Raw genomic sequence first — 23,144 nt, forward strand, 5'->3', positions numbered from 1 at the left:
ATATAAGTGCTTTCTTTTACTAGCATCAAATGCATTCAATATGATTTTGTGCTTAACTATAGTCATATATGACTCCAATTTTTATGATGCATCGGAGAGAAATTGAGTTAAATTTAAATCAAAAGTTACAACGTTTTATGTGCACTAGCATTGGAAGATAGCCTAACATGCATTCAAATTCAAAGTCGAGTTTGAATGAACAAACGAAACAAACGCAAAATGCAATGCAATCAGTATTAATCTGGCAGTTTCCGATGCTTGTATTATATTTTGCTCGACTCTTGAAATTCCTCAGGTCATTAATAAATAAAAAATAATGCACTATATATAAGAATAATAATCTGTATTAATTCTACAAATACAATTACATGCATATATACAAAAATGGGAGCGAAAGAAAGCAGGGAAAGCTCAAGCTCCAGCTCTATGAACGAGAATAAGGAGGGAAATGAGAACAATGTGGCTGGTCTTGCTGAAACAGTCGTAGTTTTGGCTCTCGCTGCGTACGGTGTATCCGATGTTATTTGTTCGTGTTTGAGCCAACGAAGACGATGAACGCTCCGGGGAGGGACTTCCGGTTCTTTTGGGGATGACCTTGAGCGCGACCCTTCCGCTTGTTTTAGGGACCTGCGCAAATAGCAAGTGGAAATATGAATAAACAGTGGTAGGAATGGTGGAGAGTCCTGCTTATGTTTTGTTGATCCTTTGTTATGCTGTATTCTGTCCCTAATCCGAATTGAGTGTTAAATCTTGGATATCGTTGAATCATTCAAACGCATCAAATAAATAGAAAATTCATCATGAATATATTACTTGGTATCTACACCCTTTACTGAAACATGGTTATTAATATTATTACAATTCTCGATTTGCTAATCTATTTGTTTACTAACACATGGAATTGAAAAAATTTAGTTTGATATTTACTAACACGCGGATCAGGAATTTTAACCAATTCGAAGGCTCGTTGTTTGAATATTCATTTGTTCTTTTCATTTTCATTCCCAGATTCTAAATTTCTCTTGTTTCAAATAAGTAAACGTTGCAAAATATTATTCTGAAGGGTACGAACGAGATAAACCATCCATAGATGTAGGTTTTAAAGTGTAAATACGGTCTTGAAGGAATATTGAATGAGGTTGCATGAAAGCATGTCGAAAACATTGTATAAAGATACAAAATTCTGGATGAATCTCTAATCATCGAGCTACCCATATGGTTCCAACCAAAATCGGATACAAAATTTTACTATCACCTAAACGTTGCACAAAATTTGCACCATAGAAACTGCCTTCATCTCTGTCTCCTTTAACGCCCGCGATACAAGGCCGCCATACCTGCAATCAGTGAGCGAGCGAGTGAATTCCCGAAGCACCAACATTAGTAATCTATTACCTAAAAAACGTAACGGGAAAAAAATATCAGAAATGCTGCTAATATTGCCAAAATATTACCTTAACCTTGAAGGCAAAAGTCATGAGGAGGTAATACGCAACCAAAACAACCAAACTCATCGCCTTCTCTTCTTGCCTTTGCCTTTGCCTAATTGCCCGGACTTCATAGCGTGTTCTTGTTCTTGTAGGAAAAGTCGAACTTTTCCATATTTCTCAGCCTTTTCTTCTTCCATCAGCGCCTTATCCCTCGCCTTCACCTCATATAGGAAAGAATTATCCTTACGCAGTTCACGAATAGCCCCTTTAGCTTCTTGCTTCAAAAGTTTCTTCATCTTTCTTCTCTCGGCTCGTTCCCTATCTGGATCATAGTCTCTGCCCTTAACAAAGCTGCATATCAAAATATCATTCAGTGGTGACTCCAGCAATACGTTCAAGCACTACCCAACATAATAGCATTAAGACAATTGGGTATGGGAGGTAAAAATAAATTACTTCTCCTCAAATTTCGGATTGAGCATTTTGATAGCCACTGGCTTTTGCTTCCGCATCTGAAGTGGTTGCCGCAGAATGTGATGTTTATCTGCTTTTGTCTTGATCAGTTCAGCAACATCTTTCAATCTGTCTGTTAATACTTGTGGCATATTCTCCTGTTCCGCCACTTCAAGCAACAAGACTGAAATTGGCAAAAATATTTCGGGAAAAGAACTGAATCCTTCATAAATGATGACAAACTCACGTAGAGTTTCAATCACCGTCACCAGCACACTAGCCCTGAAAATTAAAAGTTCAACTTTTAAAGTCGTAAGACCATATGCAAACTTTACAGTATTGTTATTACAAAATTAGAATTACAAAAGCAATAATCTGGTGGTGGCAAATATCAAGTTGGACCAATTTTGAGGATCATTTATAAACAGCAAAACGAACAGTCTGCATAAACCCTAAACAACATACATCATGTGGGCACTTCCACAATGTATCATTGAGTAGAGTAACAATCTCCTAACCTGAAATTGTTAGAGCTGAAAAAAGAGGAGTCCTCCGGCAGGTCCATTATTGTGAGAAAATTCAGAGGATCGACCTGACCTACGGATGCATGTATACATAAAAGAGGCCTGATTGCTTTAAATTCCATAAGATGACAAAACTGCAAGAAAACAAAGAGAGGATTGTTACTTCACCATATAACTGTAAACTAATTTCCTTCCAATGACAATAAAAACTTAAGGTGCCGCCAAATATAAAAAAATTACGTTACAAGGTACAGTCATACCTGAGAATTTTGACTTGCCACTGGCTTTCTGTCTTTAGCTGCCATCAACAATGTTGTAAGAAACATGACTGCTTCAGGACAGAACTTCCGAGATTGTTTGGTGATCTACATAATACATTAATTAAAAGAAAGAACTGGGAATTGAAACCGTTGGACAGAACAGTAAATCGACCAATTCATATAACTACAAAATACATACACTGAGAAGCATGGAGCACAAGAAAGAACCAACTGCAGTATCACGACCAGACACAATAGGACAACGAGCCAGATATTCACACATCAACAGTGTTGCTGGAGTCATGACCACATGACGAAAATCAGAGCATGGAAATATCAGGGACCAAAGCCTCAGAAGAAATAATGTCTTTGAAGAAGGGCAACAACTCTTTTCTGAAAAAATAAAACAATGACAAGAAGTCATCACCTTAGCAAGAGCAAACTTGTAACTATGCTTCCAAATAAACAAAAAGCTATAGATTCCATTTTGGATTACCTGGGTTCTTTACTGTCTCACTAAATTCTGTCCGAGCCCGTAAAATTCTCTCACGAGCACAAATTGCAGCGAAGTATGGAGTCTCCATACTCATCTCAATCAATGGCTTAACCAGAAAATTTAACAACTCCATATTCAACGGCTTTTTATTTGCTAATATGGCAAAATACTGCAGAAGTACACCATAAAATACCTGGAAAATGGTAGAAACACTCATGAGTACCTGGCAAATATAATTAAAACCAAAGATGTATATCTTCACTTGACTTTTTTCTTGGATTAGGTCAGATATTAAATCTGACAGTACAGAATTGTTCCACATTTGACACATAATTTCAAAACTCGTTTCCAAACATAGAAACAACAAACAGTTTCATACTTGCATTTTCTTCCGGTTTTCTGCTGCAAGCTTGATTGCATTGCTTTTCCGGATTCGATTGATAATCAAGACAATGTCAGCATTAGAAAGATTATCCACCAATACACCTAATTCTTCGAAGCTTTTTGGAGCTTCAATTAGGTATGGGAGGTCTGATTGAGTAGAAGGTCGTTTACCGTCCTGAGATATTTTCTTGGCATCTAAAAAATCGCCCTCTTTTTTACTAGCTTCAGAAGCATCAACTTTTTTCATTTTTTTCAGCTTTCTTGTTTCCATCTCTTCTTCATCAGCATCATCATCCTCTTCATGTGCTTCAGACCCATCTTCTTCTTCCTCCTCATCCAAATCCGTTCCAAGATTATCATCATCACTTTGTTCCCAGTCCTTCATAAATAGACTCTTTTCACCTAGATTAATATCTTTATCAGCTCCTTCACTGTCATCCTCAGGACTTTCTGAATCCTCAGAAACGTCGCCTTCTTCACTCTCAGAATCACTAGCATCTTTTCTTTCTAGAATCTCATCAACCCAACCCCTTTTAATCTGTGGCTCTTCATCAAGTGAGAAGGAATCACCAAGATCGTCTCCAGATATGGGTCTTGGTTTCTGGTTGGATGGTGTCTCAGCATCTTCATTGTCATCGTCACTATTGACGTCAGTGGCAAGCATCCTCTTCTGTCTCTCTTCCTGAATTGTGACACAAATTCCAATGAGCGTTCAATTTCATGCTAAAAAGGTACAAATGAGATACAACATTCAATTTCTCAAGAGTTTTTTGTTCTACTAAATAAAGGGCATGTTTACTTATCACAAATGGACATCCTAGGTATGGGTATCGTTCCCAACATATCTTGTGTTTACTAACACACAAAGAGAGAAGAAAAAAAAGAGGGTCCCCATGTCAACCAACCATGTATGGAATCATCAAAGCGGGTTGTTTAGATCATACCTGAACAACCAGGTATCATTCCCATTCACGACTTCTCCCAATTAAACATGCCCAAAAGGAAATGGAAAGCCTAAAAAGGTTGAATATAATACATTTTTTTGTTACAGCACTAGAATCAAATTGTACTAGAGATGACACCAGTTACCACATATATATATATAATAAACAAATGAAGGATATATCTTAGTGGCCAAAAGCATATACACTGCACTTGCCAACACTCTACTATTATTTACTAATATGGACTGATAATATTGCAAATAACTTAAAAATTTTCACTATTCCTTGATCATGAGGAAGGAACTACAATAATGTATGTACCAGTGCTTCTAATTAGGACATATATTGATACCAGAACATTGAACTTATTAGCAACAATAAAAATCCGCAACATAAAGCAAAGGCCGGTGCATTGGCACATCAATTAGCATGCACATGACATGCATGAATGCAAAAAAGTTCATAAATTGTAACAAAATAAGATACCTCCAAATGCTCAAGCTGCTCTCTCTCTTCTTGTGCTATCTCTTCAGGTGTCTTTGTCCTGTCCGAGGGTTGAGCACGGCTTACCATGACTAGGTTGCCAAAAGTTTTGAAATAAGAGCGGGATTTTTCCTGCCAAATCCAGAAAACTACATTATTTCCCAAGGCTATACTAAGTTAAACATTTAGAACTACAGCTTCACACAATATATATACAGCAAACACACAAAATACAAAGGATTAAATTAAAACTCGAAAATTGGAAGCAATACAAATCAGACGTGGGCCCAAGGCACACAAATTGTAAATATCAAGGAATTAAAAAAAATCTTAAATAAAAGAAAAAAAATTAGGGAAAAAACCCGAACCATAAGTAGTTAGAAACCAATAAAGGACCTTCATGGAAATACCTGTTCAGAAAGCTCATCCTTCTTTGAATGCTCATTTGGAATCTTCATCTCTGGTTCAGCTAAAAGTTTGGAGGGCACTATAGATGTGAAAGATTTGTCCAATTCTTGCCTAAAATCTTCTAGTTCTTCCTTATCCTTTGCTCTTTCGGCCTGGAATGGATCAAAGGAAAAACAAAGGAAATCATGACTAAAAAAAAAGGTTTCGAGAAACGCATGTAACCATTATCATCAAACAAGTTAATGCCATAAAGAATTAGAACCCCACCCTATAATATTTGTCTTTTGCCATAACCTCCTTCATTACTTCCTTCTTGCTTTTAGGTCTCTGCAGTATGAAAACAATGAAACAAATTAGGATCGTTTACAAGGGGAGAGAGAGATATATATAAAAGAATAGATTATAGTGGGAGAAAGAAACAGAATTACTTTAAAACTACAATGACTTTCTATAATCTAAAGGGAATTAACTCCTATAGTAAGTCTGAACATGGTGAAACATCATACAAAGAGCCAATTAGCGAAGCAAAAATGGTAATTGAAGCGATCAAGAAATGTAAATTAAAATACTGAAATACAGGTACAATACCTAAACTCTTAACATACAATTTTTTTTTTATGAGTCTATCTAAAACGATCTTGAATTAGGATATCACACAGCAAAATTCAGATAGCAGAAAAGGCCTCACATCTTCCTCTCCTTCCATTAGATCACCGTCCATTTGATCTGTCATGGCTAATCTTTCTGCAGAGAACAAGGTAGGCACCATTAGTGCAATTAGCATAATCCTAACAATCAATCACCAAATCATAGGGAGATGCACGTGTTTCCAACAACATAAAATCATTGAAAAAACTTTGGTTAACATCAAAGTCTACTATCATTTTGCGGGTTTTTACTTTCCCTTACTCCATATAAGCAAGGATTCCTTCGGATACTTGTGAGACAACAATAAAGCCTAGTCCAGAAACTAATACCAAGTATAAGCCAAAATTGTCCAACTCAGCCATCAACTGCACGTACATCTATCCAAACATTACAGTGGAAAACCATGGACATGTCAATAGCCAAATATTCATTGCTCACTGAACCCTGACTGATGCATTCTAAATCTAACTTGCACAAATGAAATGAAAACCCTACTGGATAAACAAACAACACAGACAGAAGTATCTCTATCCATACTCTTAGTTTTAGTTGTTTCTGTGCCGTCGTCTTCATCTACAGGCAGCCCATCATCCTCAAAATCATCCCTTTCAGATAATGCACCAAGACTTTGAAATTCAAAGTCGTCTTCTTCTCCATCTGATAAGTTATACTTGCTTTTCTTGTTCGTCTTCAACTATTCACGAAAATGAAGAGAACAACAAAATGAGAAACGAAACACATTAGTAACAAATTACACATGATTCCATGAATTAAACTAAATAAAGTTATGGAATAGAGTTTATAATTGCGTACAAAGCTCGAGAAAAGTAAAGGAAATTTAGATATCATATGTTAGATATGTACATTTTAATGAGGTAAGCTTTGTACAACGAACTACAACTGTTTACTATTTCCCTATATTTCCTGGTAACCAAACAGAAAACAAAGCTGACCCAAAAAATGGCAGGAATTCAGAAAATGAACTTACTTGACGCTCGCGCTGCGCACGCCGAATGGCCTTATCGAACTCGTCCAGCTCGTCATTATGCTCCCCAATTCGCTTATCGACAAAGACCGAAGCTTTATTACTCTGCTCGTACTCCTTCAGCAGCGTATTCTTCCTCTGAGCCACCAAAACATAAATAAATCAATAAAATCACAAAATTTGAATTAAATTCAGCAAGGGAGTGACGCAATTCAGCCTCTTCATAAATGGGGGTAAGGCTAGCCGACATTCAAGGGAGTGACGCAATTCAGTACCTTTTCAATGGCGAGAGAGCGGGAGAGGCCAACTCGGCGCTCTTCGCCTTTGCGCTTTTTGCCGAGAATGTCGAATTTCCTCCGGGACCAAATGGTTTCGAAGGGGTTAGGTTTTGGAGGGGCCTGGTGCTTCATGGCGACGGCGTTCGGACCCAACTTATTCTTCTTCTTCTTCGCCGCCGCCGCCGTCCCATGGTTGTGATTGGCGTCAGCTCTGCCGGGTTTTGGTGATTTGGCCTCGAAAGGGTTGGGTTTCGAGACGGATTTCTGGTGATGCTTCTCCTTGTGTTTCGCCATTGGGGACTGGTGTGAGCAGAAAGGAGATGGCGGTGGTTTAGGGTTTAAGCATTCGAGGGAGAAGAAGGGGAGGGCTTAGGGTTTTGCGGGAAGTTTTGTTTGTTGGTTGGAATATGGGAATTTGAGACTGACGGGCCGGGTTGGGAACAAATCGAATCTGAGTCGGGTGTGGGTTGATTCGTTTGAGCCCGCCTCACTTATGTGTGGATTGTTTGTCTTTTGATGAATGGTAATTAACATTTATTTTCTCCATAAACAATTGTGGTCTAGGAGACTGAACTTAGGTTTCTAATAAAACTACGGGATATAATATGAGTAGACGACAAATTAATATATCATAAACCTATAAAGTATATAATGTTAATAAATAAATTCATGTGTTATAATATAAATAAGTTGATAATTTAAAATAAGTAGTACCAAAAACACATTGACTAAGTGCACTGGCTTAATATATAGAGAATTTGAATTTTCTCTATATGGTGGTTTCCAATATAAAATAAGTTTGCAAGAGAAGGTATATGAATCAGAAGAGTTATTTCATCTATTGGAATTGTAGATGGAAGATGGAAAGTATACAGAAATCGTTCCTAAACCCTGACAAAGCTTTGGGAAGGCGCGGCAGATGAAGGGCCCTGTGTCTTAGAAGTGACCTGCAGCACATATTTCAGGTCTATATTGGACTGAAATGAGTGGCTTCTCTTCAAAGAAAAGATATAGGGCCTATCAGCTAGCTTCTTTATTTTATGTCCTTTTCCATTTTCTAAGCATGGCCACCTGCTCAGGCTTTACCAGAGGGCAACCATTCTTTGTCCTTCCAAGCATATCATCTTTTTCTTTTTCCCCTATGTGTGTGTGTATATATATACATGCGAGCGCACGCACATATTATCTGATCATAATCATAGTTTAACTTTCACTTATATAATTTGAAGATTTGAACGAGGACATCCATTGTAATACTATTGATTATTTCCATCAACTTCATCAATTTTTTTTATAAATACGAATGTAAAATGAGAAATTTCATCGCCTTCCGGATCCCATGCACGTCACCAACCATGTCCTAACTAAGGGAATCTGTCCCAAAGATGCTTTGGTGTGAGGTTAGCTAGGCCTTTAGGCCCTTTACTTATACTAGAGGTAAGAAACTTAATAAAAGGAGTCAAGGGACTCCATTGTCTCTCCAAAGCAATAATAGACCATTGGCCCGAATAATTGCAGTAACTTTTTTCATTCACAACCACCCTTTTATTTACAAACAGACGCAGAAACAATCATAATTTGCATGCAGTGAGATTAGACTATCATATATATGCTCTTGTCTTAAGACTCTTAATTACATAATTAGGCCAATAGCCAGAAATCTTTCTGGCGCTTTGTAGTAATCAAATACCCTCCAACCTTCCTGCTTTTCCTCCTCACAGCAACTGCCATGCAACTGGCATTTTGTATACAGTACTCCACCACACCGCCGCTGCCTCCGCCGACCCGGTTGCCGGCCCACATCATCAGCAGACGCCATGTAGTAGACTTCTTTTTCTGCCCCAGAACAAGCAGTCCCACTTCTTGTTTCTTTGCCTCTTCCAGTATTGTTGGACCTTTCTCCTTATTCCCTTCCACCACCACTGCAACCTCAATTTCTACCTCTGGTCTCTTCAACTGACACATGTTCCTCAAAGAATGGACAAGTGAATAAGCCCTTGGAGATGGTGCTATCTCCTTGCTGGCCTCCTCACCTTTAGCTGTAATAAAATAAGTAAGACATTATCATAAATTTTACACAACTTGTGTTTCTTACGAAAATAATCTCAAATCGGATCTTAAGTCATATATACTTTACTCAAAAAATCAAATTAGAGTTATATAAAATAGAATTGTTATTAACACATCAAAATAATCATTATGCACCTGTTTGCATTAAAAATGAAAAACAAACGAACAAAAGACGAGTACAAAAATACTATTTTAGAGTACTAATTAATAACAATTCCTTATGAAAACCGACAAATTAATGAAACAAAAATAAAATGTCCAACCTTGTTTTGAGTTTGAAGATTTGGTGACATGAAGCAGCACAATTTTATCCTGGCTTTGCACAGTGTGAGAGAGAGCCCATTGGATGGCTCCTTTGGCTTCAAGGCTGGAATCAACCACAATCATGATTTTCCGAGCTATTACCAACCCAGCTTTTTTAGGGTTCTCATCACCACCACCACCAGCTGCTTTCACTTTCTCTTCTTCTCCAACATTCCCAGAATCCTCAAATTTTCCATCACTACTTTTTTTAGCGACATCTGAAGCATCTGGCTTGGACTGTATCGGTGGTGAACGAACCCTCACGTGTGGCCTAATCCTGTTTAGGCAGAAATTAGGCAATTTTGTGCCTATTTTCCCCATTTTTCCTGAGATGAAACTCAATGGCCTTGAGATGCCTATAATTCTTATATATATAAAGAGGACTGAAGCTGAACAAAGTTCTAGAAGTTGGTCTGGGGGCCATGGTGTTAATTTTATTTCTGCTTTGCGTTTGCTTTATTAATCTTTTTCTTTATTTTTTTGCCGTGTAATCATGTTTGTTCTTTGTTTCTTCTTTTTTTTCCCCCTTTGTGGGTGCTATTTCTGAACGTGCTTGTCATGAAGCTGTAGGGCCATGAAAGGCTATGTGGCATGTTAGGGTAATCAATTTATTTTTCAAAGCAAAACAAAAAATACTATTCAAAAATAACAATATATTGCTCACATATCGACAATTTTAGTAACAAATAATATATCATGATGAATATTTATTTCTTTAATTCATATAAATGATTAAACAGCGTTTGATTTGATTTATTTATTTTAGATGAATAAATATCACTGTAGAATTTTTTTGTAGATAAATATCAAGGACTCTATTGTGTTAGGTGAGATGTTGTTTATATAATTTTTGTGGGGTTTAATTTTCATTTTTGTATTCCTAGTAGTGCTGGCATCCTCTTAGAGCAATTATTAATGTAAGAGATATCGAAATTCAGATAAGAAAATTATAATTAACTTTGTGCAGAAAGGCTTTTAGTTATGCATTATGTACCTGCATAAACAACTAGCGTGGCTCAAACGCAACCAAAATCATCATTGTGAGAGAAATCAAATTTTACACACAAATCCAATAATTTTTCACGCATTAAAAAAGGTTTATAAATCATTGAGCATGAAAGCTCAACTGTAGTTCATACTTTAGCATAAAAATTTCAGAAATTACAGTGGGATTTCTTGAGGTTGGTCTATATTTGATGCCGACTATAATTACATGCATGTATAGATAGAACTATATGACTCATGAATCATGATGATTAAGATCAGGTTTTACAATTTTCGGCTAACTGTAGAAAAAATTGCACTAGTTAGAAGTTTTGGTTACAGCGAGATCATACTCGATACGTAATGCATATCGAGCTACGACATGATGAAGCAAGTTAATGGTTGTGCTTGGAAACAAATTTTGTTTGTTAAAGTGCTAAATCTTTCATTAATTAGGATGCTAAACCACTTTACAGAAAGAAAGGACGTGCCAACCTCCATTTTGACTTCCAATCTTAAAACAGCCAAACAGTATAGACTTGTGAAAGAAAAAGGGATTTCTGCATGTCTTATCAAAGAAAAGTGGACAAACATAATGCTGTTTAAGGCAATTAAGCGAGAAATGTTGACTTGTCACTTCATAAATTAATTGATTTAACTTTGAATAGGTTAAAGCTCCGACTAATTCAAGTTCGTCGACACTTCTCTACGATGATAACATGTTACGTAGTATTATAAATTTATAGTCACATAAAAATTTCTCATCATAGAATTTTCAATCATCACATAAAAATGATATTATATGGTCACGGAACTGTTGTAAAATACACATCTCCTTCCCATTTCTTGACTAATTTTGTGACATTTGTCTTGGCACTTAATCGGAATTAACACTGTTAAGTTCCATTATAACATAACAGAAAAGAAAAATAATAAGCTTGTTAGATCCTCTATGCAAATTGACCGCACCAGCGAGAGCTCAAAATTAAAACGACGATTTTGATTCAGATGGTTTGTCCACCGGTTGCGAGCCCACGCCACCAAGACCGCCCACCCTGCTGATCTCTTTCAATCTCAACCTGTGGGTTTGCATCACTAGCAACTTTCGTATTATTGTTAATCTCTTTCCTGAAAACTTTGGATTTGGATCTGAAGTTGCAATTGCTTAAAATTGTAGAATTTGAGTCTCTAAGACTCTAATGATATCCGTCATTTTTTAAAGGAAACAACAATAGTGAAAATTGGTGATGTACTAGAATCAACCTGGGACCACAGCAATGAACGGAGGAAGAAGCGTTCGCTGAAATGTATATAGAAGCCGATAGAATGATGGGATTATCATTATTTTTTATTTCAGTTATGTTTTAATGGGCTTAACACTGTTAATTCTCTAGTAAATTTCAAGACAGGTGTCGCAAAGTTAGCAAGGAGACATGCATGGAGAAGACATGTATTTTGGGGGAAAAGGATACTGGCCGAATCATTTGCCTGGGGATCCTAGGGATTCTGTAATCGTGATCGTTCATCGTATATTTTGCGATCATAAATCATTTCAAAATTTTAAATTTTAAATTAAATATAAATAGTACCTAACAAAAACTGACCGCGCGATGGACGATGAACGATCACGCTCACGAGATTCCCAAAAAAAGAATCCGATGAGGATTCTTTTCCGTATTTTGGGGACATCAAACACACGACATCATCCTCTTGGTAATTCTCTCACACACTTTTTTTGTTACAAGTAAACGGTTAAAATTTAATTTGGTAATTCTCTTACACACATTTTTTTTTGCAAGTAAACGGTTAAAATTTAATTAGATATTTAGATAAATCTCCACCGTTCATTACTGTTGAATATTGCGCAGGAGAGAATAGCTCGTTATTCTTATCATGTGCCAATTTGGGCTGCCCTCAGTCGGTTGCGCCCTGTATCGTAACAGGCTTCAAAGTAGGTTGCAAAAGCAGTTGGGCTTCAGCCCGAACCAAAAAAAAAAGAGAGAGACTTGTATAGGAAGATTCGATGTGCAAAGAAACAAGAAATCTTATCTCTTTTGTTTTCTGAGACCGTGACCTTTTTTTTTTCAGGAAAATTAATAAAAAAGATTTAAAAACTTTGAGTTTTAACGATAAAGATAAAATAAATGGTAGAGTAAATAGTATTAACTTTTTAGTGTAAAAATATGATTTTTCATTAAAGTAAACAGTACTGGAAGTTTTTCGTTAAAGTTTTTTATTTTTTTTCTGGTCAAAGTTTTCTTTGACCTTTTAAGTCCTATTTTAAGCACAACTCTTTTTACCACTTCTTTCATGTTTTTATTTATTTTTTTTTTTTTTAAAGGAACCGCTGTAGACATCGAAATTTCGGTAAATAAATGTTGACCGATAAATCAAAGTGTCAACGCTCATGTATTGCATAAATTTTACACGTAGCATGTGACTCAACGAAAATTGAAATGAGTTGGAAAAGTCATCAAATAGGACACGTGTCAACACCTGGCAGAAATGACTTATTTCATCTGGGATATTATATTCAAAATTAGGCTTTGGAAAATTCTATAAATACAAGCCCATTTCATTCATTTGAGGGGGAATTCATATTACACCTTGAAGCTCTGAAGCTCTGAAACTCCGAAGCTTTCAAGCATCCAGGTTCTCGAAGAATCAAGAAAGCCTTCTTCGTTCATCGTTCATCAACTGTTCATCCTCAAGGATCAAGCCCCAACGGCCCCTTTGGATCGACAACATCAACGAATCCGCTCATCCGCTGTTCATCAAGCCCAAGCCTCGACGGCCCTTGAAGAAAGCGTTCATCGTTCATCGTTCGTCAACTGTTCATCCTCAAGGATCAAGCCCCAACGGCCCCTTTGGATCGACAACATCAACGAATCCGCTCATCCGCTGTTCATCAAGCCCAAGCCTCGACGGCCCTTGAAGAAAGCGTTCATCGTTCATCGTTCATCAACTGTTCATCCTCAAGATCAAGCCCCAACGGCTCCTTGAAGATCCGCTCAATCGTTCTTCTAAGATCAAGCCCCGACGGCCCTTTGGATCAACAATCATCCACCTTCAAGCCCAAGCCTCAACGGCCCATTGAAGAAAGCGTTCATCGTTCATCGTTCATCAACTGTTCATCCTCAAGGATCAAGCCCCAACGGCCCCTTTGGATCGACAACATCAACGAATCCGCTCATCCGCTGTTCATCAAGCCCAAGCCTCGACGGCCCTTGAAGAAAGCGTTCATCGTTCATCGTTCATCAACTGTTCATCCTCAAGATCAAGCCCCAACGGCTCCTTGAAGATCCGCTCAAATCCACCTTCAAAGATCAAGCCCACGGCCCTTTGAAGAAACTTCCAACTGTTCATCCAAGATCAAGCCTTGACGCCCCTTAGATCAACGAAACACCTACCAATCAACACCTTACGGAGATCGAATCAGAGGATAAATTTGAGAGAGATTGTAACCCAAAACTATCAAATCACAAATATTTGTTTGTGCACGTTTTGTTCTTGTCTCTTTCGTTTCAGGAATTTTCCGTGTTCACAAATTGGCACGCCCAGTGGGACAATCTCTGCCTCTCATCTCTTTCTCCGTTCAAGAAATTCAAGCGCACTTCCAAAATTAATGGCATCAAGGAAGGCTCAATCTGTTCCCGCAACCGGCGCAAAGAACAAGAGCGTCCTCGTCGCAACTGGTGTCACTTTGGGCATCACGACTCGAAGCATGGCAAGAGCTACTTCTGCCGCCTCTTTCACCTCTGCATCAACTCTGCCAAGGGAACAAAAGCACCCAAGGCACGAGCCTTTGATCACCTTAGCCTCACTAAGGGCACCAAGGGGGGGAAGCCCAAGGAAATACTCCGAATCCATGCTCTCCGATGCCGATTCAAGCGGCAGTGCAGCCATGCAAGTCATGACCATTGGAGCAACTTCAATCGATGAGCAACTGGCTCAAATGAATGAAGCAATCGCAAGGCTAACCCGAACTGTGGAAGAAAAAGACTTGCAAATCGCTGCACTCGTCAGCCGACTGGAGCCACAGGACGACGAGAACCCTAACCCAGAAGATGAGCCTCAGGTGGAGAAAAACGATGCGAAGCCCGAGCCAGAGCAAGCAGCGGCACTCATGGGATCTCTTTCTATCCAGCAGCTGCAAGAGATGATCACCAACACCATCAAGGCACAGTACGAAGGGAGCTCAAATACCTCCGAGTTGTACTCAAAGCCGTATTCAAAGAAGATCGACGCCTTAAGGATGCCGAGGGGCTATCAACCGCCGAAGTTTATGCAATTTGACGGAAAGGGAAACCCGAAGCAACATGTCGCACATTTCGTGGAAACCTGCAACAATGCAGGGACGGAGGGAGATTACCTCGCCAAGCAGTTTGTGCGCTCGTTAAAAGGAAACGCCTTTGAGTGGTACACGGACCTGGAGCCCGAGTCCATCAACAGCTGGGAGCAGTTAGAGCGAGAATTCCTCAACCGCTTCTATAGCACCCGCCGCACTGTGAGCATGCTAGAGCTAACGAGCACAAAGCAATGGAAGGACGAGCCAGTCATTGACTACATCAACAGATGGCGCACTCTAAGCCTCGACTGCAAAGATAGGCTCTCGGAGACCTCTTCAATTGAGATGTGCATCCAGGGCATGCAATGGGGTTTGCAATACATTCTTCAAGGCATCAAACCACGGACCTTCGAAGAGCTAGCCACTCGCGCCCATGACATGGAGCTAAGCATCGCCCATCATGGGAAGAAGGAACCGATCGCCGACTACAAGAACGACAAAGTTCTTGGGACAAAGGTGGAAAAGGCTGCATGGAAACCCACCAAGGAAGCGATGACGGTCAACACATCTCCCGTCAAAATATCCACACGAGGCAAGGCGATTCAAACCGAAGCTTTTCGTGATCAAGAGACACGTAGACGCACTTTGAAGGAGCTTGAGGAGAAGACTTATCCATTCCCCGACTCTGATGTGGTTGCCATGCTAGATGACCTGTTGGACAAGAAGGTGATCAGTTTGCCTGAGTGCAGACGGCCGGAAGAGATGAATCGTACTGACAGTCCAAGATACTGTAAATTCCACCGCTTCATCAGTCATCCGACAGAAAAGTGCTTCGTGCTGAAAGATCTCATCATGAAGCTGGCTCAGAAAGGAATCATCGAGCTAGATCTTGACGATGTGGTGAAGTCAAACTATACCACCTTCACTTCTGGCTCTTCCGACTCAAAATTTTCACCTCAACCGCTGGGGGCATCGTCCAAGACAAGCAAAGTTGAAGGATGGGCTCAAGTCACTCCTAAGAAATTGCACAAGAAGCATACGTCTCCTCCACATGTCCGCCAATCGGAAAGGGGGCAAAGCAGCTCTTGTCAACCTTCAAAGCAACATGAACGTGTTGAAGATGATGAAATTTCGACACATAGATCGTCCATCCCCATCACGATGCGTGATTTCTTTCCTGAAGACTTCTTCAATCACTCGGTCAAGGCTCCTTGCTATGAAGATTGTGAGGAACGCCTCTCCAAAATTACTTGACAAATTCACCATGCTCCTTGTTCGCACGAGCCTAAAACTGCACGAACCAAAGCTCTTTGTCTGTAAGAGCCTAAACTGCAAGACACAAAGCTCCTTGTTCGCACGAGCCTAAACTGCACGAACCAAAGCTCCTTGTCTGCAAGAGCCTAAACTGCAAGACACAAAGCTCCTCGCCTGCACGAGCCTAAACTGCATGGCACAACGCTCCTGGTCTGCACGAGCATAAAAGGCAACAACGGTGCTCCTTGTCTGCACGAGCCGAAACTGCAACACGGCACCAAATGCTCCTTGTCTGCACGAGTTGAAACTGCAAACGACACCAACGCTCCTTGCCTGCACGAGTTGAAACTGCAAACGGCACCACCAAAAGAAAATCCAAAAAAAATATGTATTTGAACTACGTTACGACTTGATCTCTTCTTTGGAGGGGTACGTAGGCAGCTTGAATATTCAAAATTTCGAGTTCAGTCACATCAAATAAAAAAATAATAATAATGTTTTATTAGAAAAAAAATATATATATACATATGTTTTATGTATTTAAAAAGAAAGAGAAAAAAAGAAAAAAAAAGGGAATACAAACGTTATTACTTGTTTACAAAAAAAAAAAAAAAAAAAAAAAAAAAGGAGTTCTTTTACATACATATATATATATATATATATATATATATGTATGTATATCCATTAGCAGCAAGCCTCTCAAAAGGAGGCCATCCAGGCCCAAGTGGCAACCTCCAAGCCCAATCCGCGGTCAAGTCCAATGCCTGCTCAGACTTCAGTTACAAATCAAGGCCCATCTCCCATTTCTTGCAGCATTGTTCAAAGCAGCCCATCCAAAATGAAGCCCAATTGCTATCGAATCTGCCCCAAGTGCAACACTTCGGTGCTTTGCTGGCCCAGCTGAGTTTTTGAACCAAATGTCTTGGGTTATGAACCCATCACCATCAGCAGCTAGAAGTTGCAGAGTCGAAAGGGGGTAGGGCAGCGCCGTGTTTCTCTGCTGATGCTTCCGCCTCCAAATTCCAAATATAATCGGACCATTTCCGATCAGGTGGACGAGGAAATAAAGGCAGTCATCGGCAACGACCTCTCCGCCAAATTCGCTGCTCTCAAGCCTTCACCACCATTCCGCCGCTCTGCTACCTCCGTGCTCTTCAGTGCCGGCGCAACCCAATTCCAGCAACCGCTGGACCTGTGTCCTTCTTCACCAACCTCGCACTCACCACCTTCGGCTTCGGCGCACACGCCAACATCGATTGCTCCTCCTCAGATCCGAGAGCTGCGAGCACTACCACAATCGGGTCTCTATGCTTGATGTCGTCACTGCCTTTGAATCGAAGCTGCATCAGTCAGGCGACAGATTCCAATCGAAGATCTTGGTGCCCAAACAGGTGCTGGTTGACCATTACCCAGAAGGCGAAGAGGCAACTAATTTGTTGGTGGGGCCTGTGTCCTTCTTCACCAACCTCGCACTCACCACCTTCGGCTTCGGCGCACACGCCAACATCGATTGCTCCTCCTCAGATCCGAGAGCTGCGAGCACTACCACAATCGGGTCTCTATGCTTGATGTCGTCACTGCCTTTGAATCGAAGCTGCATCAGTCAGGCGACAGATTCCAATCGAAGATCTCGGTGCCCAAACAGGTGCTGGTTGACCATTACCCAGAAGGCGAAGAGGCAACTAATTTGTTGGTGGGGTTGGAGTTTCCGGTGATTGCAAAGCCGTTGTTTGCGAATGGCAGCGCCGAGTCGCACGAGATGTGTTTGATTTTTAGCCCCAAGGGGTTACGCAGTCTTCTGGCCGATACTGATAGTCCCATTTTGCTGCAACAGTTTGTGAACCACGGCGGGGTAGTGTTCAAGGGTTACTCAATCGGAAAGCACGTCCAGTGCGTCAAGCGGAGGTCATTGCCGGACGTTTCGGAGGGGCAGACAAGGCCACACCAAAGACTTTGATGAGGAGGATGATAATGGTTCAGAATTCAAAGCTGCGGATTTGAAGGAACAAGGGGCTGTGGAAGTAGCAGGATCGAAAGCAGTATCAAATGCACACGCACGACCATGATTCCAGCAAGCAGAACAGCGCTGCGGATATACCCAATTCTACTCCAGTTAATGGAAATCTGTGGGAGTTCAAGGATGCATTTTCAGAAACTGGAGAAAAACATAAGTTGGAAGAGGCAAGGGCTGCCACGCCGACGTTTTGAGCTTTCTCGACTATTTTCCTCAAAATTGGGATCGAGCTGGAGTGGGACGAAGCTCAAGACTCTTACTTTTCCAGCTGCAGAGCTTGCAAGTCCAACAATGGCTTCTGCGGCTTTAACTCCTCCGACCCAAATAAGCAATTCCTCTGTTTCCTCGCCTCCTCGCCACCGCCGACATGGGCAAGGCCAAGGTCACCTTGGAGATCGGCAACGACGGCGTTGCAGTTATCACCATCTTCAATCCACCTGCCAACAAGGCGAAACAATGGCGTTGAAAAAAAAAAAAAAAAAAAAAAAATTCGAGGAGGCCACGAGGTGAAACGACGTCAAGGCGATCGTTTTGATTGGCAGTGGAGGAAGGTTTTTAGCCGGTTTCGATATCAATGTTTTCGAGAAAGTTCACGAGTCTGGGGATGTTTTGGTTATGCCCGATGTATCTGCTGACTTTGTGCTCAACAAACTTGAAGGTTAGAAAAAGCCTGTTGTTGCTGCTGTTGAAGGACTTGCACTAGGAGGTGGCTTGGAGTGGGCATCGGGGTGCCATGCACGTGTTGCTGCTCCAAGGACTCAACTTGGTCTTCCAGAGTTGTCTTTTGGAGTGATTCCTCGATTAGGAGGCACACAACGTCTTCCAAAGCTTGTAGGGCTTCAGAAGGCAATTGAAATGATGCTGTCATCGAAGCCAATCTTGTCTGAAGAAGGGAAGAAGCTAAGCTGGAATGACATCTGCCGCAGAAAGCATCACAGAGCTCTTCCTCACTCCACTCAAACCCGACCTATGGTGCGCACACCCGGAGCAAGTTGGGCTGCACTCTCGGCATCGACTCCTTCCACCGCAGCGCCTGGCCCCCTCGACTTCGTCCTTCCCTGCAAGTTCCTCCTTGCTCCGCTCCCTGCAAATTCCTCTACCCATCACCCGAATTTATACAAAAAAAAAAAAAAAAAAAAAAAAAAGGGGGATGCTTTTGGCAAAAGAAAAGAAAAGAAAATATAAAAAAATCTTGGTGGATCAGCACCACCATGTGGAAGAAAAGATGGGGCATCAGGCACCAGAAAAAGAAAATATATATATATATATATATAAAACATAAAGGAAAATTTGGGGATAGTGGACGGCAAAGAGGTGTGGTGACATGTGTGTATATATTTGTTATATATAAAAATATGATTTGTGGAGTTGCGTCAGACAAGCAGTGGCCATCACTTAAGTTATGATGGTGGATGTGAACACCACCGAAAAGCAAAAGGAAAAAGGTGGGTGTGCGTGTGTATGTACATTGTGTGGGTATATATTATATATATATACATGGCACCGCATGAAAAAAAAAAAAAAAAAAAAAAAAAAAAAAAAAAAGCATTAAGAGAAATAGAAGTCCATTTTATTTTTCTAGGAAATTTTACATAAATGTGTACATACCTTAAAAAATAAAAAAAAATAAAAAAATAAAAAAAAAAAAAAAAAAAAAAAATCAAATCAACTCAAAATTACAAGAGGGGATCTTCAAGGACGATTAGGTGGCGCCTCACAACTCGGCGGAGCTCCAGGAAGAGTAGGTGCCGGAGGTTGACTGTTTGAAGCCTCAGCAGTCGGTAGAGCCTCAGAAGACGAAGGCAAATGCTGCTGGAACAAACCCACAAACCTCTGATGATCAAGTAAAATCTGACCATCAGATTCCTGCATCTGGTCAATCTTCCTCTTCATGTTTGTCGCATAGCTATGTGCGAGCTTATGCAATTGTTTGTTCTCCTGCTTGAGCCCTCTAATCTCCTGTTTGAGACTCATCACTTCAGCCGCCAATGATTCAACTTGACGGGTTCGAGCAAATAGGCGTTGGGCCATATTAGACACAGAACCTGCACACTGCACACTGAGAGCTAGAGAATCCTTAACAGCCAACTCATCAGACCGTTTGGAAAGTAGTCTGTTATCTCTGGGAGTGACAAGGTTCCGGGCCACCACCGCAGCGGTCATATCATTCTTCACCACTGAATCCCCAACGGTAAGAGGACCAGTGGGGGATATGAAGGATGGGCGCCATATGTTGTCTGGAGAAGAAGGGACTGCCTCTTCACCAAGATTCAAGTCAAAACGACGATCGGAGGGGCCAGACATTTTCAAAGTATTGAAGGAAGAAGAAAACAGACAAAATCAAGATCTTAGAAGTGCAAGAAGGGAGTTTTCACAAGCGAAAATTCAAGTGTGCTTTGAAATGAACTGCATGCCTCTATAAAAAAAATCAGCACTCAACTGGATTTCAGAGATCGAAGAGGCGAGCTCAGAGTTCGAAAATGCCGATTCAAAAATCGAAGAGGCAAGCTCAGAAATCGGAGAAGCATCTTGCTTTTCCAAACGCGTTAGCACCCGACACACGCAAACTCAGCTTTGCGGAAATCACGGGCAATTTGTTAAAGCGCCAATCCCAGGTATCGAAGAGGCGCCAGTCTTTTTCAGCCTCGTCAGCACCCGTCACGCGCAAACTCAGCTTTGCGAAAATCACGGGCAATTTGTCGAAGCGCCGATCCCAGATATCGAAGAGGCGCCAGTCTTTTTCAGCCTCGTCAACACCCATCACATGCAAACTCAGCTTTGCGGAAATCACGGGTAATTTGTCGAAGCGCCGATCCCAGTTATTGAAGAAGCGCCAGTCTTCTTCAGCCACGTCAACACCTATCACATGCACACTCAGCCTGGCGGAAATTACGGACAATTTGTCGAAGATTGCTGATAAAGAAGAAAGCACGTGAAGCCATACTGATCAATCACGCATTGGCTACTGACACGAGTGAAAGAACAGTACCTCTACAGGTATTAAGGAACTCCCTATAACTGTCCACCTTCGCCCTCCATAGCAAGGCAGACATACGGAACCTTTCTTCATCTCCGAGAATGCCTTCCCAACGAAACCTCTCGAGTCACTCAGTGTTCCTTATTCCTTGGGGTACCTCAGCAAACAAATGACACCAAAGCAAAAGTATCTCATATCACCAGGGTAGAAAGCAAAAGTATCTCATATCATGCGTTCTCCCTGTCCTTTCCTTTGTCCTTGTTCTTACCTACAAAGACAAGGATAAAGAAAACAATATGCCGGAACTTCCACTTAAACTTGGGTAAGGAACCGACTGCTTGGAACCCTTCCCTGATTGCCTACCTAGCACTGCTCTCGAGTACTCGTTTCCCATTGCTGCTGTACTTCCAAAGAAGCTGCCACATCTGCCTGGAGAACAGATAAGGCAAGTGAAAATGATACCTTGCAGCATGTGGAGACAAGGTGCAGAAGGAACAAGCAGAGAAGAATGCGGTCTGCACAGTCAACTCAGCGGAAGGAGTCCGAACTGAGGAACTCGAGAAGCTGCCATATCTGCCTGAAGAAACAAGCAGATAAGAATGCAGCATGCACAGTCAACTCGGCAGAAAGAGTCTGAGATGAAGAACTCGTTTTGACCCTCAAATTCTTGGGTCAACTTACTAGGCGTTGTGGGCTGCACGTGCCGATTCACCACCCTTGAATCAAATCCTTAAAGATCAAGTCACCAACTGGAAGAATAGCCCATCAATCTTGAAGATCATACCGCTGACCAAACTGCTCAAGTGTGAATTAGAAAGATTGAACAAAGCAACAAGTCGTCACCTTCACCTCGTGCCTGCTTGCAATATGTTCGAGTCAACCTTCAAGAATCAAGCCTCAACGGCCCTTGAAGAAGCTTCCAGCCAAATTCGAAATCCAGCCTCGACGGCCCTGGAAGAAATCACAAGTCCGATTCAAGATTAAGTGTCTACCACCCTTGAATCAAAACCTAGTTCAAGAACAAGCTGTGGAAAATCAACAATTGGAGGAATCTAGAAAATCCTTCAACCCAGTTCAAGATCAAAGCTGTGGAAAGTCAACAAATCGCAACAAAATACGTGTCGATTCACCCACTACCAAAGCCAAAGATCATCTACCACATGAAGCTCCTTGTGGTCCAATTTCAACCTTCAAGATCAAGCCTCGACAGCCTTGAAGAAATTTCAAACAACAATTCAAGATCAAGCCTCGACGGCCCTTGAAGAAATTTCAAACAACAATTCAAGATCAAGCCTCAACGGTCCTTGAAGAAATCTCAAGCCCAATTCAAGATCAAGCCTCAACGGCCCTTGAAGAAATCTCCAGCCCAATTCAAGATCAAGCCTCGACGGCCCTTGGATCGACATCTACAGTAAGGGACTTCAAAACGCATCTCCTACACGTGACAAACACATGTATACGACGTGCCTTGAAGTGGGGGCATTTGTAGACATCGAAATTTCGGTAAATAAATGTTGACCGATAAATCAAAGTGTCAACGCTCATGTATTGCATAAATTTTACACGTAGCATGTGACTCAACGAAAATTGAAATGAGTTGGAAAAGTCATCAAATAGGACACGTGTCAACACCTGGCAGAAATGACTTATTTCATCTGGGATATTATATTCAAAATTAGGCTTTGGAAAATTCTATAAATACAAGCCCATTTCATTCATTTGAGGGGGAATTCATATTACACCTTGAAGCTCTGAAGCTCTGAAACTCCGAAGCTTTCAAGCATCCAGGTTCTCGAAGAATCAAGAAAGCCTTCTTCGTTCATCGTTCATCAACTGTTCATCCTCAAGGATCAAGCCCCAACGGCCCCTTTGGATCGACAACATCAACGAATCCGCTCATCCGCTGTTCATCAAGCCCAAGCCTCGACGGCCCTTGAAGAAAGCGTTCATCGTTCATCGTT

At 40.9% G+C, this 23,144-nt stretch overlaps 3 protein-coding genes across 3 annotated transcripts; 1 reads left to right on the plus strand and 2 right to left on the minus strand.

The window, feature by feature from the left end:
* Positions 1 to 1,097: 1,097 nt before the first annotated feature.
* Positions 1,098 to 7,804, minus strand: LOC103416483 (uncharacterized). Its single transcript, XM_070815065.1, has 15 exons — positions 7,291 to 7,804; positions 7,019 to 7,153; positions 6,568 to 6,724; positions 6,071 to 6,126; positions 5,650 to 5,709; positions 5,385 to 5,534; positions 4,978 to 5,106; positions 3,543 to 4,229; positions 3,164 to 3,356; positions 2,867 to 3,060; positions 2,668 to 2,772; positions 2,402 to 2,541; positions 1,887 to 2,165; positions 1,455 to 1,781; positions 1,098 to 1,337 (listed from the first exon to the last, which is right to left on the minus strand). Exons 1-14 carry the CDS (start codon positions 7,585 to 7,587, stop codon positions 1,511 to 1,513), a joined length of 2,853 nt encoding a protein of 950 aa, XP_070671166.1. The 5' UTR covers positions 7,588 to 7,804; the 3' UTR covers positions 1,098 to 1,337; positions 1,455 to 1,510.
* Positions 7,805 to 8,765: 961 nt separating this feature from the next.
* On the minus strand, positions 8,766 to 10,121 carry LOC103416629 (universal stress protein PHOS32-like). Its single transcript, XM_029095598.2, has 2 exons — positions 9,627 to 10,121; positions 8,766 to 9,332 (listed from the first exon to the last, which is right to left on the minus strand). Exons 1-2 carry the CDS (start codon positions 9,985 to 9,987, stop codon positions 8,935 to 8,937), a joined length of 759 nt encoding a protein of 252 aa, XP_028951431.2. The 5' UTR covers positions 9,988 to 10,121; the 3' UTR covers positions 8,766 to 8,934.
* Positions 10,122 to 17,753: 7,632 nt separating this feature from the next.
* On the plus strand, positions 17,754 to 18,149 carry LOC139192770 (inositol-tetrakisphosphate 1-kinase 1-like). The gene has a single exon (XM_070815437.1). It carries the CDS (start codon positions 17,754 to 17,756, stop codon positions 18,147 to 18,149), a length of 396 nt encoding a protein of 131 aa, XP_070671538.1.
* The last annotated feature ends 4,995 nt before the right edge of the window (positions 18,150 to 23,144 follow it).

This window comes from Malus domestica, chromosome 16, assembly GCF_042453785.1.
Source record: "Malus domestica chromosome 16, GDT2T_hap1".
Classification (NCBI taxonomy): Eukaryota; Viridiplantae; Streptophyta; class Magnoliopsida; order Rosales; family Rosaceae; genus Malus; species Malus domestica.

Bases quoted from the DNA above. Each gene is read 5' to 3' on its own strand.
- LOC103416483 (XM_070815065.1), bottom strand. From the start codon at position 7,587: ATGGCGAAACACAAGGAGAAGCATCACCAGAAATCCGTCTCGAAACCC. The intron at 4,230-4,977 runs GTATCTTATTTT...GTCACAATTCAG, and splicing joins AGCAGCTTGAGCATTTGGAG to GAAGAGAGACAGAAGAGGAT. The intron at 2,773-2,866 runs GTATGTATTTTG...TGTATTATGTAG, and splicing joins TGTGCTCCATGCTTCTCAGT to ATCACCAAACAATCTCGGAA.
- LOC103416629 (XM_029095598.2), bottom strand. From the start codon at position 9,987: ATGGGGAAAATAGGCACAAAATTGCCTAATTTCTGCCTAAACAGGATT. The intron at 9,333-9,626 runs GTTGGACATTTT...ATTTTATTACAG, and splicing joins ATCTTCAAACTCAAAACAAG to CTAAAGGTGAGGAGGCCAGC.
- LOC139192770 (XM_070815437.1), top strand. From the start codon at position 17,754: ATGCTTGATGTCGTCACTGCCTTTGAATCGAAGCTGCATCAGTCAGGC.